The sequence below is a fragment of the Oryctolagus cuniculus genome, chromosome 1 (genome assembly GCF_964237555.1).
Source record: "Oryctolagus cuniculus chromosome 1, mOryCun1.1, whole genome shotgun sequence".
Classification (NCBI taxonomy): Eukaryota; Metazoa; Chordata; class Mammalia; order Lagomorpha; family Leporidae; genus Oryctolagus; species Oryctolagus cuniculus.
Window position 1 is genome coordinate 197,195,810 of NC_091432.1, and position 18,785 is coordinate 197,214,594.

Consider the following 18,785-nt stretch of genomic DNA (forward strand, 5'->3'; position numbering starts at 1 on the left):
CAGGGACCCAAACCTTTGGGCCATCCTCTTCTGCCCTCCCAGGCACATTTGCAGGGAGCTGGATCAGAAGTGGAGCAGCTGGGACTTGAACTGGCCCGCACATGTGATGTTGGCACTTCAGCCAACAGCTTAACCCACAGTGCCACAACACTGGCTCCCAAATTACTCTTTTTTTTCTTTAAAAAAAAAAAATATTTATTTATTTTAAAGGCAGAGTTAGAGAAGGGAGAAAAAGAGATCTTCCAGCTGCTGCTTCACTCCCCAAATGGCCACATTAGCCAGAACTGGGCCAGGTCAAAGCCAGGAGCCAAGAGCTTCTTCCAGGTCTCCCACATGGGTGGCAGGGGCCCAAGCACTTGGGCCATCTTTTGCTGCTTTCCCAGGCACATTAGCAGGGAGCTGGATTGGAAGTGGAGTAGACTTGAACTGGGGTTCGCATGGGAGGCTGATGCTGCAGGTCGTGGCTTTAACCTGCGCAGTCACTGTGCCAGCCCCCAAAAGTCACTCTTTCTAATGCACAAATTGTTTCTTCTTTCATCGGTGGGAGCTGTTTTAAGCTGGTATCTTTGTGATATGGTCCATAAATATTTGAAAGATTTCATCTGTTGCATAACAGCTTGTGTTCACCTTGTGCGTTTCTTTCTCCACATCTGAAAGTAGACATTTGTCTAGAATCAGTACAAAATGGTATTGAGAGCTCAAAATCTGAGTGCTAGGGGTGCTCATTGATACTGTCTGTGTATCTACAAATAAATATTTAAAAGGAATTACATGGTGCTGACATTTTGGTATAGTCCTTTAAGCTGCCACCTGCAATGATACAGGGGAGTGTAGAACTTTCAGGCAACAGGGAAACACAACTATTTGGAAATATGTTTTTTTTTCCGACAGGTAGAGTTACAGACAGTATAGAGAGAAAGGTTTTCTTTCTGTTGGTTTACTCCCCAAATGGCCGCTATGGCTGGGGCTGCGCTAATCCGAAGCCAGGAGCCAGGTACTTCTTCCTGGTCTCCCATGGGGTGCAGGGGCCCAAGCACTTGGGCCATCCTTCACTGCCCTCCCGGGCCACAGCAGAGAGCTGGACTGGAAGAGGAGCAACCGGGACTAGAACCTGGCATACATATGGGATGCTGGCGCTGCAGGCAGAGGATTAACCAAGTGAGCCACGGCACCGGCCCCGGAAATGTGTGGTTTTACCAAGTAAGGAATCATCACCCTTCCTTTACCCATTCCTCAGTGTCCCCACCGAAAGCCAATTCAGTAGGCCCTGCCCTCACAGTGCTTCTGGCCCAGAACTCATTCTTCCATCATTCCCCAAGTACTCTTCCTTTGTCCCTAAATGCAATAGGCCAGGCTCTGGCTTAACTACTGGCTCCCCCAAACCAACATCACTTCCTTCAATTGCAGAATTCCCCCTTTCCTGGATCCCTGCAGGGGCTGTTTGCCTTTTGTCTCCTTCTTAGAAGGTTTTATTTATTTATTTAAAGACCTATTTATTTATTTGAAAGTCAGAATTAGAGAGAAGAGAGACAGAGAGAAGTTTTACATCTGCTGGTTCACTCCCCAGTTGGCTGCAGTGGCCGGAGCTGTGCCGATCCAAAGCCAGGAGCCAGGAGCTTCCTTCGAATCTTCCCACATTGGGTGCAGGGCTCAAGGACTTGGGCCTTCTTTTACTGCTTTCCCAGGCTGTAGCAGAGAGCTGGATTGGAAGTGGAGCAGCCAGGACTAGAACCAGTGCCCATATGGGATGCCGGCACTGCAGGCAGTGGCTTTACCTGCTACTCCACAGAGCCAGCCCCCTAGGGAGTTTTTGAAGCTTAACTGTGGAGGCCCACTGTATACAGGGCTGGGTAAAGGGCTCCTTTCCTAAGACTCCCAGAGAGTTAGAATTCAGGGCATTCTGCCCTAAGCATGACATTAACTTGAAGATACAATATGTTTTCCTAAAACCAAAGCAAAACAGGTTGTCCTTGTCACCTTATTTTTATCTTAATTGCCTTAATAATTTTTGTCTTTATTGCACAGTTAAGGTCTTAGATTTTTCCATCCAAATTTGTTTAATCAGGGATGGATACTGCAGGGATTTGTGTTTTATTTCCTGAGCCATTGGGCAGTGCAGGGCTGTACTATTTTCCTAAAAGTAAGTCATTGTGTAAGGTCACCACAAAACATACCAAACACCAGAGTAAGGGAAAGGGTTTATCTGATAGGTTGGAGGGAAGGAGTGAAGAAGAAAGGGGGGAAGGTTAAGAGAGAGAGAGAGATGAGCAGAGAGGATGAAGAAGAAAGAAAGAGCTCTGGAGAGAGAGCACATGTGAAGGAAGCAGGTCCTATTATACCTTTGCAGGGGGAAGGGAAATAAGAGCAGCAGATCTCATTGGGTTTGGGGTGGAGTTGACACCATTTGGTCACCTGGCTTCTAGCAATGGCGGTGAATTCTAGAGCTCAGAATGGTGTCCTGGGCATAGATCGTGCCACAGATGACTGCACCACTTTACTGACACACTGGATGTAAGTTGTCCAGTTCACATGTCCACACATGTCTGGCTGAGACATTCAGTTGGGTCAGAGGCTGGCAATATTCAAATCTAGGCAATTCTGAATTCTTTGTCAGTTCATAGAGCTCTGTTTTCTTTAAGGTTGGTTTTTGAAGTTTTATTAGTTTCCTTTAATCTTGTTATGTTTCTTATTTGTAATCCTTGTAATTTGTAATAATCCTTGTATTGTTGGGTTGGTTTCTCTGCATTTGAAGAAGTGGCCACCATTTTTATCCTGTACAGCTTCATTTAAGAGAGTAAAGATATTCAGCAGTCAGCCTAGATGAGGTTCTGGATGGGCCAGCTGTTTTAATGTTTGGGTGCAGACAGGGCTTGCTGCCAGCATCTCTGGTTGTACCCAGCCACTCTCTGTACTTGGATGCCGCGTAAGGCTGCTGGATGTGCTCTGAATTGAGGTGGGTCTATTAACCAGCCTCTACGTTCTGGCAGGGTTGCTGGCTGAATGGATTCTCTGCCTGGGTGAGGCTGCTGGCCGGCTCCCTGGTTGGGTGGGTTAGAGGTTGGGTTGTGTGATTGGGTGGGGTCTTAGGCTATACTCTGTGATTTGACATGATGACTACATTATACTGAAGAAGTTTTGGATTTGGGAGCATTTCAGATTTTAGATTTTTGGATTAAAATGCTGAAACAATAATCTCTGTAAATGTTCTTCAATATGGAAAGGCCCCAAAATCTAAAATACTTTAGGGGTAGAGGATATTCAGATTCCGCTTTATGAGACAATGCTGAATAGTGTTCTGTATAATGCTTATAAATACTGTGATTTTTACCCTCAAGTCAGTCAGAAGGCATTTGACTTCAGAAATAAGGGTCTGGGTTTTTTTTTTTTTTCTTTCTTTCTTTCTTTTTTTTTTTTTTTTTTAAAGATAGGTAGATTGAACATTGCAAAATTAGATCTATTTATGGGTGGGTATGGAAATTGTTGGTGCATAGGCTTAGGAATATGGTTCATAGTATATGGAAGAACACAAATTTATGCTGAGTTGACTTAACCAAATTTGAAAATGCACACTGGATTTTTTTTTTAAATTTCTATTAATTACAGTGATTTGTGGCCAGGTGGCAGCATGTCACTGGATAAATCACAGCTGGTTTGAAAGGTTTAGTTGTGATGTGATTTTATGCTTTGGGGTTAGCAGGCAGGAGATGGAATAAACATTATTTGCTGTTTGGTTTTTCCTTATCTCTAAGTAAGCTTTTGTTAGAAAAATGAACTGTTAATGTGAGCAAGGACCAATAGAAATGACTTGTTAGGGAGATGAGAAAGACAATATTATCCTTCCAGCTAGTCAGTATCTGGGTTGGGTGTCCAGATATTGGATTAAGTGCTCTAAAAATTAATTCAAGAGAAATAACAATTGAAGGATAGTATTCAGATTTTGGCACTGCTGATTCTTAAGACTTTAATCAGGAATGTAGCCTGCCAAATTTATAATTGATTATGTAGAGAAATAGTTTTGTAATTGTGCTGAAATAATATTATTAAATCAGTGTATTCAGTAAATATTTGAATACTCTTCTGCTTCTTATCTATGTAAAGGTTTTTTAATTTTTTTCTTTTCCGTTGGTTCACCCCCGCAATGGTCGCTGCGGCTGGCGCACAACGCTGATCCAAAGCTAGGAGCCAGGTGCCTCCTCCTGGTCTCCCATGTGGGTGCAGGGCCCAAGCACTTGGGCCATCCTCCACTGCCCTCCTGGGCTACAGCAGAGAGCTGGACTGGAAGAGGAGCAACCGGGACAGAATCTGGTGCCCCAACCGGGACTAGAACCTGGTGTGCCGGTGCCGCAGGTGGAGGACTAGCCGAGTGAGCCGTGGCGCCGACCTACGGAAAATTTTTTTTTTTTTGGACAGGCAGAGTGGACAGTGAGAGAGAGAGACAGAGAGAAAGGTCTTCCTTTTGCCGTTTGTTCACCCTCCAATGGCCGCCACGGCTGGCGTGCTGCGGCCGGCGTATCGCACTGATCCGAAGGCAGGAGCCAGGTGCTTCTCCTGGTCTCCCATGGGGTGCAGGGCCCAAGCACTTGGGCCATCCTCCACTGCACTCCCTGGCCACAGCAGAGAGCTGGCCTGGAAGAGGGGCAAGCGGGACAGAATCCGGTGCCCCAACCAGGACTAGAACCCGGTGTGCCGGCGCTGCAGGCAGAGGATTAGCCTATTGAGCCACGGCGCCAGCAGAAATTTTCATACAACTAGGTTCATCTGAAGATGGGGCATGCTGATAACCTTGTCATTTATTATGTTAATTATATTTAATGTAAATGATTATCAGAGATTGTCGCTCCCCGTCTTCGTGGAGGAACGACACAGGACCCTGCGCTGTTCTTTCGTCTGCTCGGCCCTCCCCGGGTTTGCTGCTGGTTCTTCCCGGGTTGGCTACTATCCCTTCCACCTCCGTGGAAGGGCAGTTCCCCCTGGCCACATTCCCCACTTCCGCAGGGGAGCGGCACACCGCCGGCCGGCTCTTCTCGGGGGCTGCACAGGTGTTCCTTCAGCTAGATGTTCCCCATAGATGTTCCTCGTAGATGTTCCTGGTGCATGCCGTCCCTCTCCTCCTTTATAGTCCTCCTCCGCCAATCCCAACTCGGCTGCCCACACGCCGAGTACGCTGCTCTCCTCCAATCAGGAGCAAGTCCTACAGTTTATTAGTTGAACTGGAGGCAGCTGTGCGGAAGCTGTTTACTTCTCTCCCAGCGCCATATTGTGGGAGAGCAGATGCATAGAATAAGTCCTAATTCGAGTAACTTAGTCTAGTCCGGATTGCTCCCCACAGATCCCCCTTTCTTTTTATTTTTTAGCGTTGATACGCGCCTGTCTTCGGTGTCCCGCGGCACACACTCTGCTCTACTTGCTAGAGTTGCCACAGGCTCTTACAAGTCCTATCAATCAGGAAAACCGAATCCGGGTCCTCTCTTCGCCATTGTGAGGAGGTTTTTAGGCGCTGATGCGTGCCTGTGTTCGGTGCCCTGCAGCGCATGCTCTGCTCTGCCTGCAGGGGACTTACAAGACCTATCAGGCAAACCGAATCCAAGCCTTCTCATTGCCTTATTGTGGGGGAGACTTATTAGTGTTGGTTCGTGCCTATCTTCGGTGACCTGCAGCTCATACTCTGGTCGAGCTGCTTGCTGGCGCTTACCGCCTTAAATCAGGCAGACCGAATCCAAGCCTCCTAATTGTTGCATTGTGGGGAAGCCTTTCTGATGTTAATTCGTGCCTGTCTTCGGCGACCTGCGGCGCATAAGCTGCTAGCCGCCCAGGTGCTCATCGCCTCACTAATCGGGCAGACCGAATCCAAGCCTTCTAATTGGCATGTTGAGGGGAGGCCTTATTTTTCTCTATTTCTCTATCTCCGGGCATTCCTACCTCTCCCATTTTACTTCTATCTTCCAGCATTCCCATTTCTCTCACTCCACTTCCAAACTTCTGTTTCTCTTATCCCTGCGGCTTTCCGGCACCTCGCCCCGCCGGCGGGTTCCCGGCTCTGCGCCGCTTCAGCCCGCGCGCCTCTCTCGTCTGCGCAGCTTCCCGGCTTTGCGCGGCTCGGCTTCGCGCGCTCCGCGGTCTCCACGCTTAACCCTTTCGCGTCTGAACCACGGCCTATGCCAGCGTTCCCTATCTATTCACGCCCCGTGCTCTCTCTGCACGCGGCGGCTTCCGCGAGTAACACAGCGTAGCTTGCGTCTCCACCACTAGCATTCAATCCAAGTTCCCCGGGCTAGCCTGGCGAATTCAACCCAGCGTACGTCTCCGCCCCATGATTTGGCTTCCCGTCCTTTGCTCCCCGGGCTAATCAGACGGATCCCAATCTGGCTCACGTTTCAGCTTCTGGTTTCAACTTTTCGCCCCCTATTCCCGGGCTAACTTGAGAATCCCAAAGTGGCTTTCGTATCCGCCTCGGCCTGCCCCCCGCGGCTTCAATTTCCCTAACACTTTTCTCTACCCGGTATGTTTCCCCAAGCTTTCCTCCAACGATATTCCTCCCTCATTTCTCCTGGCCTCTCCCCACAGTCCGCGTCCGAGTCTGTTTGTTCTAGCTTTCACTTTCCCTTTCGACCTTAGAGATTTCTCCCAGCTTCCCCCCGTAGTCCGTATCTGAGTCTATGCCTAGGCTTTCAATAGCTTCTTCCGGCACCCTTTTCGTCCGGCTTTTCCCTAGGCTGTTTGCTAGTCTCTCTCTCCGGTATTTTCCCAGTTCTTCCCGTTTCTTCCCTCCTAAGTTTCATATCCGTCCTAAGTTTCCTATCCAAGCTAGGTTTCCTATCCGAGTCACGGCACCATTATGTCGCTCCCCGTCTTCGTGGAGGAACGACACAGGACCCTGCGCTGTTCTTTCGTCTGCTCGGCCCTCCCCGGGTTTGCTGCTGGTTCTTCCCGGGTTGGCTACTATCCCTTCCACCTCCGTGGAAGGGCAGTTCCCCCTGGCCACATTCCCCACTTCCGCAGGGGAGCGGCACACCGCCGGCCGGCTCTTCTCGGGGGCTGCACAGGTGTTCCTTCAGCTAGATGTTCCCCATAGATGTTCCTCGTAGATGTTCCTGGTGCATGCCGTCCCTCTCCTCCTTTATAGTCCTCCTCCGCCAATCCCAACTCGGCTGCCCACACGCCGAGTACGCTGCTCTCCTCCAATCAGGAGCAAGTCCTACAGTTTATTAGTTGAACTGGAGGCAGCTGTGCGGAAGCTGTTTACTTCTCTCCCAGCGCCATATTGTGGGAGAGCAGATGCATAGAATAAGTCCTAATTCGAGTAACTTAGTCTAGTCCGGATTGCTCCCCACAGAGATGACTATAGTTGGAATATAAGTATTAGCTACTGGCTCCTTGACATTGCTACTTGTCTTGTCATCAATATTTGATCTGATCGTTACCATCTAAATCACATTCAGTGTACAGCTGTGTATCACTTTGGCTACTAGGGCTGACAAACTTTGGTGAATAATTTTTATTGATTTTTTTTAAAAAGATTTATTTATTTTTTAAAGTTTATTTATTTGAAAGTGTTATATAGAGAGAGGGCGAGACAGAGAGATCTTCTATCCTCTGGTTCATTCCCCAGATGGCCATAGCAGCCAGCACTGGGCCAAGTTGAAGCCAGGAGCTTTCCTCCAGGTCTCCCAAGTAGGTGGCAGGGACCCAAGTACTTGGGCCATCTTCTGCTTTCCCAGGTACATTAGCAGGGAGCTGGATCTGGAGAGGAGCAGCTAGTATATGAACTAACTCCCATATGGGATACCAGTGCTACAGGAGGAGGCTTAGCCTACTATACCACAGTGTAGGTCTCCATAATGTTTTTTATTTCCCATTAAATTGTGAACTTTTTGAGGTCAAGGACCTTACACTTTGAATCCTCTCCTCCTCATTTGTCACCCCAAAATCTGGACTTTGACTAAATAATGATGAGAACTGATCAAGTATAAGCATGGTTTATATAATGAGATATTTATATAATGAGATATTTCTTATTTTCAATATGGCCAGTTAAATTAACCTAAGGTATATGACACATATTCATTTCCATTCATCTATTGTTTTAATTTCCTGAATAGCCAGTGATTGATATGGAGAGATTAGAAAAACAGGCAAACAAAAGATGAAAGGTGCTGGCATTGTGACATAGTGGATAATGTAGTCACCTGTGAAACCAGTATCCCATATGGACACTGTTCTACTTCTGATCCAGCTTTCTGCTAATGGCCTGGGAAACGCAGAAGAAGATGGCCTAATTCCTTGGGCTGTTGTACCCATGTAGGAAACCTGAAAGAAGCTCCTGGCTACTGGCTTTTTTGACCTGCCCTGAACCTGGCTGTTGTGGCTGTCCAGGGAGTGAACCACTGGATGGAAGAAGTCTTTTAAAAAAAAAAAAAAAAAAAAAAAAAGATGGGGCCAGTGCTGTGGCGCAGTGGGTTAATGCCCTGGCTGAGGCTCCGGCATCCCATATGGGCGCCAGTTCTAGTCTCGCCTGCTCCACTTCCAATCCAGTTCTCTGCTGTGGCCTGGGAAAGCAGTAGAAGATGGCCCAAGTCCTTGGGCCCCTGCACCCACACGGGAGACCCGTATGAAGCTTCTGGTTCCTGGCTTCAGATCAACACAGCTCTGGTCATTGTGGCCATCTGGGGAGGAAACCCGTGGATGGAAGGCCCCCCCCCCCCTTTTCTCTCTGTGTAACTCTTTCAAATAAATAAATAAATCTTTTTTAAAAATTCACCTTTAGTTCACCAGCCAGAAATACAGTATTCATTTTGTTTCCTATCAGACTTCTCATATACATATGTATATACATTTCTTTAAATTATAAAAACTTTTCTGTAAGCCTTCATTTGATATCTGCCGAATACTTTTTTGTGGCAATGAAGATGTCATTTTTAAAGATTTATTTACTTGAAAGTCAGAGTTACACAGAGAAGAAGAGGCAGAGAGCAAGAGGGGGTGGGGGGGCTTCCATCTGCTGGTTCACTCCTCAGATGGCCGCAACGGCTGGAGCTGGGCCAGGAGCCAGGGGCTTCTTCTGGGTCTCCCATGTGGGTGCTGGAGCCCAAGGACTTGGGCCATCTTCTGCTTTCCCAGGCCATAGTAGAGATAAAGCTTGTTTTAAATCATAATTAGATTCGTGTTGTGGGACTTTTAACTTGCTTCTTAGCTTATTGTTGTTATAAATGGCACTGTGGTGAGCCTTATTTTCATGGACTACTATTCTAGAAAGTGGTATTATGTTAAAGGTTATGTGTATTTTTAATACCTTTGATTGATATTGCCAAATTGCTTTCCACAGAAAGGTTTAACTCATTAAAATAGTGTCTGAGGGGCTGGCATTGTGGCTCAGTTGGCTAAGCCGCCACCTGCAGTGCCCAGCATCCCATGTGGGTGCTGGTCTGAGTCCTGGGTGCTCCATTTCTGATCCAGCCCTCTGCTAATCACCTGGGAAAGCAGTGGCGGATGACCCAAGTCCTGTGTCCTTGTACCCAGGTGAGAGACTGGAAAGAGGCTCCTGGCTTCAGCCTGGCCTAGCCCCAGCCATTGTGGCCATTTGGGGAGTGAACCAGTGGATGGAAGACCTCTCTTTCTCTGTCTCCCCCCCCCCCCCCCCAACTCTGCCTTTCAAATAAATACAAAAACAAAAAAACAAAAGCAAAAAAATGGTGTTTGAGAATACCTGGTTTTCCAAATTCCCCAGATGTGTTGTTTGTAAGTTGTTCAATCACTGTTATTTACATGAAAAAATGAAGTATTAATTATTTAGGGATCATAATCCTCTATAATTGTTTCTCAGATTTTTATACTGAAGTATTCCTGATACTAGCAGTGGTTGTAAACTTAACCCTGAGAGCTGGGGGTATAACTCAAGACAATAGACAAGAGTTCAGTTTTTGTTCATCTCCCAGTGTATTTTTAAAAAAGAAAAATTTGTTTTAGAGGTAGAGAGACAAAGAGGGAGAGACATATATGCAGAGAGAGAGAGAGAGAGCGAGTGAGCTCCCATCTGCTGGTTTACTTCCCAAATGCCCACAGTGAAGTCAGGAGCCAGGAACTAAATCCCGATCTCCTGGGTAGCAGGAAACTTTTTCTGCCTTCAAAACAATTTCTTTTTTTTTTTCTTTTCTTTTCTTTTTTTTTTTTTTTGACAGGCAGAGTGGACAGTGAGAGAGAGAGACAGAGAGAAAGGTCTTCCTTTGCCGTTGGTTCACCCTCCAATGGCCGCCGCGGCCGGGCGCGCTGCGGCCGGCGCACCGCGCTGATCCGATGGCAGGAGCCAGGAGCCAGGTGCTTTTCCTGGTCTCCCATGGGGTGCAGGGCCCAAGCACCTGGGCCATCCTCCACTGCACTCCCTGGCCACAGCAGAGGGCTGGCCTGGAAGAGGGGCAACCGGGACAGAATCCGGCGCCCTGACCGGGACTAGAACCCCGTGTGCCAGCGCCGCTAGGCGGAGGATTAGCCTAGTGAGCCGCGGCGCCGGCCCAAAACAATTTCTATTTTATTTACTTGACAGTCAGTCAACACCCGCCCCCCCCCCCCCAAAAAAAAAAAAAAGAGATCTCTCATTGGCTAGTTCAGTCCTGAAATGACCAAGGATAGGCCAAGCTGAAGCCAAGAGCCAGGAACTTAGTCCAGGTGTCCCATGTGGAGACACACTGGCTGCCTCCCAGGGTGTGCATTAGCAGGAAGCTAGACTCAGGAGGGCAGCCAGGACTGGAACTTAAAACCCTCTGATATGGGATGTGGGTGTTCCAAGCAACATTTTTACCATTGTGCCGAACACCTGCCCCCTTTCTAACTTTTTTACACCTTTTATTTGTTCCACTTACTATTAAATAATGTTTTAAGTGGCATTTAAAAATTATTTTTTTAAAATTTATTTATTTATTTGAAAGAGGCATAGTTACAGAAAGAGACACAGAGACAGAGATCTGCTGGTTTGCCTCCCAAATGGCCACAACAGCCATGTGTCTTCTATGTGGGTGCAGGTGCCCAAGCAGTTGGGCCATCATCTGTTGCTTTCCCAGGTGCCTTAGCAGGGAGCTGGATCAGGAGTGGAGCAGCTGGAACTTGAACTGGTGCCACTGCACGTGGCTGCTTAACCTGCTGCGTCACAACACCTGCCCAATAGTAGACATTTTTGTCTTGTTCTTGTCCTTACTGGAATGCTTCTGTAATTTACTCACTAGTCAGCGTATTTAGGCTTTTGGTATTGAGAATGGTGGCATTTGTTGATGTTTTTTAAACTCAAATTAAGAACAGCTATGTGGCCGGCACCGTGGCTTACTTGGCTAGTCCTCTGACTGCGGCACCGGCACCCCAGGTTCTAGTCCCGGTTGGAGTGCCGGATTCTGTCCTGGTTGCTCCTCTTCCAGTCCAGCTCTCTGCTGTAGCCCAGGAGGGCAGTGGAAAATGGCCCAAGTGCTTGGGCCCTGCACCCGCATGGGAGACCAGGAGGAAGCACCTGGTTCCTGGCTTTGGATTGGTGCAGCGCGCCAGCCGCAGCAGCCATTTGGGGAGTGAACCAATGGAAGGAAGACCTTTCGCTCTGTTTCTCTCTCTCTCTCACTGTCTAACTCTGCCTGTCAAAAAAAACAAAAACAACAACAACAACAACAAAAACATAGCTATGTGAGTTTTCTTAGATTTAAAAGTATTAGTATATGGTGAACTATATAAACACATTTCCAAATTTTGAAATATCCCATATTATGGAATATATCCCACTTAGAAAATGTGTATTCCTATATGTACTGCCAAAATTCTGTTTCACTTCTTTTCAGAATTTTTGTACTACATTTATATGTGAGATTTTTCTGAAGTTTTTTTTTTCTGTTATGTTTAAAAAAGGAGAAACTTGCGGCCGTGCCACAGCTCACTAGGCTAATCCTCCGCCTTGCGGCGCTGACACACCGGGTTCTAGTCCCGGTCAGGGCGCCGGATTCTGTCCCGGTTGCCCCTCTTCCAGGCCAGCTCTCTGCTGTGGCCAGGGAGTGCAGTGGAGGATGGCCCAAGTGCTTGGGCCCTGCACCCCATGGGAGACCAGGAGAAGTACCTGGCTCCTGCCATCGGATCAGCACGGTGCGCCGGCTGCAGTGCGCCGGCTGCGGCGGCCATTGGAGGGTGAACCAACGGCAAAGGAAGACCTTTCTCTCTCTCTCTCACTGTCCACTCTGCCTGTTAAAAAAAAAAAAATACAAACTTGCCTTTTTTTCCTGTGTTCTGGAACCATTAAAATCTCATTGAAGTTAAGTTTTTTTTCGGTGACAAAAACCTTTGACAACTTTTTCTGCTTTCCTCAAGATTTCTGCCTTTTGTGGTTTAGCTTTAAAAATTAGTATTTTCCTAGGAAGTTATCCATTTTTTCCCATTTCTCAATTGTACTTACAAAGTAGTAAATAAAGCAATGTCTTATAATTCCCCCTACCTATTTTGTATAGCAATTATTTTCCCTTTTTCAGTTTTTAAGTAGACAGTTTATCTGTTTATTTTCCAAAGAGCCATCTGTTATTAGTTGATTTGTTTTTGATTTTTAATTAGTTTTTGCTTATATATTTAATCTTTTTTCCTTTTTTCTTTTTTTTTTGAAGATTTATTTATTTTTTTACTTGAAAGGCAGAGAGAGGGAGGGAGACAGAGAGAAACAGATCTTTCATCTTCTGGTTCACTCCCAAAATGGCTGCCATGGCTGGAGCTGGGCCAGGCTGAAGCCAGTATTCCGGAACTCCATCCTGGTCTCTGATGTGAGTGGTATGGGCTCAAGTACTTGGGTGATATTCCACTGCCTTCTCAGACACGTTAGCCAGATCAGAAATGGAGCTTCTTAGACTTGAACCAGCACTCTGATAAAAGTTATTTAATGCTCTGCCACAATGCCATCTCCTGCTATTTCTATTTTTGTGTTTTCATCAGCGTGATATTTTTATTATAAGTTCCTCTGCTGTATGCTGTGAAATTTCCTCTAAGAACTGCTTTGCCTGTGTTTTAGCTTCTCAAATGCAATCTTTTCATTGTGTAATTTTATGTTTGTTGGTTCCTGCTTTGATTCATGAGGCTTTTTTTTTTTTTTTTTTTTTTTTTTTTTTTTTTTTAGTTTTAGTTTTATACTTTATTTGACTGTTACCAGTTAGTTCTCATCTACATTGACTGTAGAATTTTCAAAGTGGAGACATGGGAGACAGGTACAGAGGTAACCAAAGTATAGAGCTTTTTCTAAAACATTTTTTCTTGTTAAAGATTTATTTGACAGGCAGAAGGAGGGAGGAAGAGAGAGATAGAGGGAGAGAGGTCTTCCATCTACTAGTTAACTCCCCAAATGGCCGCAGTGGCCGCAGCTGTGTTGATTTGAAGCCAGGGAGCTTCTTCCGAGTCTCCCACACGGGTGCAGGGTCCCAAGGAATTGGGCCATCTTCTACTGCTTTCCCAGGCCATAGCAGAGGGCTGGATTGGAAGGGGAGCATCCAAGACTCGAACTGGCGCCCATTATTGGATGCCGGCGCTGCAGGCAGTGGCTTTACCTGCTACTCCACATCGCTGACCCCCTTATTATGTTTTGTGGACAATCTCACATGGACAGAGTATGAGATACTCTTTTTTTCCTTATGCCCAGACAGCTTTGTTGAAGTGGGTACCACTGCACACATCTGAAGTCCCCTTCTCCTTCATGGTAAATTTCTAGATTTATTTATTTAAAAGATCTTATTTATCCATTGGAAAGTCAAAGTTACAGAGAGAGAGGGAGAGCCCAAATCTTCTGTCTGCTTGTTCACTCCCCAAGTGGCCACAACAGCCAAGGCTGGGCCAGGCCAAAGCAGGAGCCTCAACCAGGCCTCCCACTTAGGTACAGGGGCCCAAGCACTTGGACCATCTGCTGATGCCCTTCCCAGGCCATTAGCAGGGAGCTGGATTGGAAATAGAGCAGCCAGGATATGAACTGGTACCCAGATGGGATGCCAGTGTCTGTCACAGGCTGTGGCTTTACCACCTATGCCACAACGCAGACCCTCTGGATCTCTTTGAGTGCCTGAGGACATGCTTCTTGAATGTTCATGTTTGAATATTGATGATGCATTCCTAATGTACCACTTCGTTTATGGCAGAGAGTCCTTCTTCTCTCTAACCACCCTTCTTTGTGGGAGTCATGAGTTCTCTAATAATAGATGGTTTAAAAATTCAGGGAGAATGATGTTTTGTTTTCTTAATACCTATTTCTAATTTTTTACCTTTGTGCTATTGACTATGCTACTATTGGCTTTGGAAATTTTTTGTGGTTTTCTTTGTGGCCTACTGTTTACTTGAATTTTTAAGTGTTCTGTGGTTTTTTTTTATGTTAATTTTTATTTATTTGAAAGGCAGAGTTACAGAGAGGCAGAGGCAGAGAGAGAAAGAGAGAGGTCTTCCATCCGCTGGTTCACTTACCAGATAGCTGCAATGGCTGGAGCTGTGTCAATCCAAAGCCAGGAGCTAAGAGCTTCTTCTGGGTCTCCCATGCAGGTGCAGGGACCCAAGGACTTGGGCCATTCTGCTGCTTTCCTAGGCCATAGCAGGGAGCTGGATGGGAAGTGGAGCAGCTGGGACTTGAACTGGCGCCCATATGGGATGCCGGCACTGCGGCTGGCAGCTTTACCTGCTACGCCACAGCACCTGCCCACATGGAATTTTTGTCGTATACATATAGTGGTTGAGTTATATGTTAATTTTGTTTTTAGATTAGAAATATGCTAATTCTCAGAGCTATCTTTTTCTGTAAATTAGATAATTTCTTGGATTAATTTAAATCTTGAGAAATTCTTGATTTCAGCTATTACTGTAGTAGAATTGTGACTGGTAGCTTCCTGAGATATTGAATTGCTGTTGTGTACTGGGAAGCCGTAGAGCATAATTTCATATAATAGTGATTTGATGATTTGTGAAAGAAAAATGAGAACATTAATATAATTGCCCTTGGGCTTTTTTTTTTCTTGTAAACCAAGAAATCATAAACAAGGTTAAAATAAAAGCAGGGTTTTATTCAGGTGTAAAATAGATGTGGGAATCAGAAAAATAGAGGCAGTTAGACTGAATTTGTTCTGCAGAAGGAAGATGAGCTTGGGGTTTTACAATAAGAAGTAGAAACATGTAGTTTTTTTAGCATCCTTTGGGGGTAATAAGCAGGATTGAGGCATCTTTGCACAAAGCAAGGTAGTCATAAATATTTTTAGTTTTTTGGAATGTCCGGGTTAGGAGACAAACTGGTCATTCTAATATTTCGCAGATGTTACCAAGGTATTGTTAGATTCCAGAAAACTGTTCCCTCTGGAGGATTTAGTTTCTGACATGATATCTGTGTTAGTTTACCTGTCATTAAAATCTGAGGCTCGGAAAAAGATTTTTCCTCCTTTTTTTATAGCCATTCTGCAGGCATTTTGACTTTTATTTTCACAAATTTCATTCTCCTGTTTCCTACCCTTAATTTCCTTTTCCTACTCCTCACATTTTGCTTTTTCTAATCCTTAACAAGTTCTCTTTTAATTTTTTTAAAGATTTATTTATGGGGCCGGAGCTGTAATGTAGTGGGTAAAGCCCCTGCCTGCAGTGCCAGCATCCCATATGGGTGCCAGTTCAAGTCTTGGCTGTTCCACTTCAATCCAGCTCTCTGTTATGGACTGGGAAAGCAGTGGAAGATGGCCCAGGCCCTTGGGCCCCTGCACCCGCGTGGGAGACCCGGAAGAAGCTCCTGGCTTCGGATTAGCGCAGCTCTGGCTGTTGCAGCCAACTGGGGAGTGAACCAGTGAATGGAAGACCTCTCTTTCACTCTCTCCACCTCTCCTTATCTCTGTGTAACTCTGCCTTTCAGATAAATAAATACATCTTAAAAAAAAAAAAGATGTATTTATTTATTTGAAAGGTAGAGTTAGAGAGAGAGAGAGAGAGGTCTTCCATTTGCTGGTTCACTCCCATGATAGCCACAATGGCCAGAGCTATGGTGATCCGAAGCCAGAAGCCATGAGCTTCTTCTGGATTCCCCATTTTGGTGTGGGGGCCCCAGGGCCTGGGCCATCTTCTACTGCTTTCCCAGGCCATAGCAGAGAGCTGGATCAATGGAGCAGCCAAGGACTCAAAGTGGCGCCTATATGGGATGCTGGCACTGCAGGCGGTGGCTTTACTGCCATGTCATAGCGCCGTCCCCAAGAACACGTTGTCTTTACCCTTCCTATTTTTCGTCTTCCTACAGTTCTTTCTTCCTTTGTGTCTCTCTTTCATCCCCCTGTCCCTGTTATTCTCCCTTCTGCTCCTCTCCTCCTCCCCTGGATTTATTTATTTATTTGAAAGGCATAGTAACAGAGACAGGGAGATCTTCCATCTGCTGGTTCACTCCTCAAACATTTGCAACAGCCAGGACTGGGTGAGGCTGAGCCAGGAGCCACGAACTCCTCTGGCTCTCCACATAGGTGGAAGGGGCCCAAGTGGTTGGGCCATCCTCTGTTATCTTCCTAGACACATTAACAGGAAGCTAGATTGTAAGTAGAGCAGCTGGGACTTGAACCTGCACTTTCATATGGGGTACTGGTGTCACAAGGTGCAACCTACTGTGCCACAAACCTGGCCTCTGCAGTTTTCTTCTTGTTCCCTCCCTCCCCATATATTTTAAAAACATTTATTTATTTATTTTATTTGAGAGGCTAAAACAGAGAGCTCCCAAATACCAGTTAGTGCTAGTTCATTTGCCAGATACCAGCCAGGGGCAGAACCTGTGAGCCAAAGCTGAGAAATTGATCCAGGTCTCCCTCATGGGTGTCAGGGACCCTGCTACTTGAGCCATCACCTGCTGTCTTTCAGCTGGAATCCATAGCGAGAGCTAGAACTTGAACCCAGGCACTGTTGATATGGAATGTGGGCATCCCAAGTGATTGCTTTATGGCTAGGTCAACATCCAGTCTATCTTCATCTCGTTTTGGTTTTAGGTGTCTTTCATTAGTAGTTCAATTTTAAGAAATCAAAAAATATTTATTTTTATTTTATTTGAAAGGCTGAAACATACACATACAAGTACACACACACACTCAAGAGATCTTCTATTCATTTGTTGATTCCCCAAATGCCAGATCTGGGCCAGGCCAAAACCAGGAGCCCTGTACTCTTTGTTTCTTGCACTTGGGTAGCAGGAGAGACCCAAGAACTTGAACCAGCACCTTTTGCCTACTAGGTGCATTAGGAGGAAGCTGGATTGGAAGCAGAGTAGTCTGGGCTTTGTCTAAGCACTTGATATGGGATGTGGGTGTCTCATATAGTGTCCTAACTGCTGCGCCAGGTGCGCATCCAAATATAACTTAATGAGTTTTCTTCCTACCACATTTTAACTGAAATGGCACTGAGCCAGAAAAATAAAACATTACTGTTACGTTCTATGTTACTAATATGAATGTGAATTAAAAATGTGTTACTGATATTTTCCATATAATAGAAGCACTTATATTTATTTTAGTGGAAATTTATGATTGCTTATGAAATTTTTTTTTCTCACTGTAAGTACTGAGCAGTTTATATTAGGGGCAAATGTGTACCTTTCTTACATAGTTAAAGTAACTTGATCTAGGTTATAAACATGTTTTAAAAGGTACAATTATTTTCTATTTAGTATATGTTTTTAGTAAGCAACTGTTAATATTAACACAGCATATCTTCTGAATTGTCCATAGTTTGTTTTTCCATGATTGAACATTTAAATTATAAGAAGATATTATAAAATAAATGAGTATAATTAAGTAAAATATAGGATGGTTTTGAGGAAGTGTACACATGTAAATATCCTGAACATTCCTAAGATGTTCCAGGAAAAAATAGTTGACCTAAGTACCTATTAAAATGTCTTTTGATCCTGAGAGACTGAAGATATACTGCATAGTGGATATTAGAAAAATCTTTTCCCTAAGTGTCCAAATTATAGATTTCTTATATTCTTAACATTTGCAGTAGCTGTAATTAAAGTTAAATTCAGTGAACTGTTTTAATATTTAAAGAAAATTCTTAGAAAGTCTATATTTTATCAGTTCTTACTGAGGCATATCTTAAAATGTTTTATGTTATTTAATTAGTAATAAAGGATACTATAATTTTCATTTACTATTCTTTAATAGAAAACTTTCTTTGTTGCAGCTTTTATGCATACTTTAAAGTACCTACCTTCCCTGCCACCAGGTTGGTGTTTTCTCTTATCTAGTTGTTCATTGCCTTTCTGATGTTCAAATTCAGAAGATGTTTTCACTCATCCCCCGGGCCTCAGCCCGTGAGCACTTCACTGCTGATGCTTTTTCTTTTCTTCCATTTTTTCTTGCTATTTCATATTAAAGAAAATAATCTGTTGCAGTGAAAGTCATATAACATGAAAATCAATCACTTTAAAGTGAACAGTCTAACAACATTTAGTATATTCACAATGTTGTGCAACTACCCCTTCTGTTTCCAAAACTCTTTGCAGAAACTAAAGCAGCTTCTCTCTCTGTCTCTCCAAAATCACTGACAACCACCAATCAGCTTTCTGTCTATGAATTTACCTAAATGGAATAACGCATTAAATGAGGATACTTCAAAAAAGTCCATAAAAAATAGGATTAAAAGATGAGTTTCTTTTGGCACAAAATATTTAGAAATCCATGAATAGTTTTTTTAATAAGTATTTTCTATAACCTTTTTGAATACCACCTTCAGTGCTTTTGTACCAATAAATTCATCTTTTAATTACACTTTCTATGAACTTTTGAAGTATCCTCATGTGATCTTTT

The 18,785-nt window shown here is 44.7% G+C and overlaps 1 protein-coding gene across 9 annotated transcripts in view; it reads left to right on the plus strand.

Moving 5' to 3' along the window:
* UBAP1 (ubiquitin associated protein 1) overlaps positions 1-18,785 on the plus strand; it is a 128,934-nt gene that overhangs the window by 66,310 nt on the left and 43,839 nt on the right. For 6 of the 9 annotated variants that reach the window (XM_070053459.1, XM_070053450.1, XM_070053447.1 and 3 more), the window contains exon 2: positions 18,160-18,201. The exons of the other annotated variants lie outside the window; for them this stretch is intronic. In XM_070053459.1, the coding sequence (XP_069909560.1) occupies positions 18,165-18,201 (37 nt within the window). In that variant the 5' untranslated portion in view covers positions 18,160-18,164. The remainder of the gene's footprint in view (positions 1-18,159; positions 18,202-18,785) is intronic. 9 annotated transcript variants of the gene reach the window in all.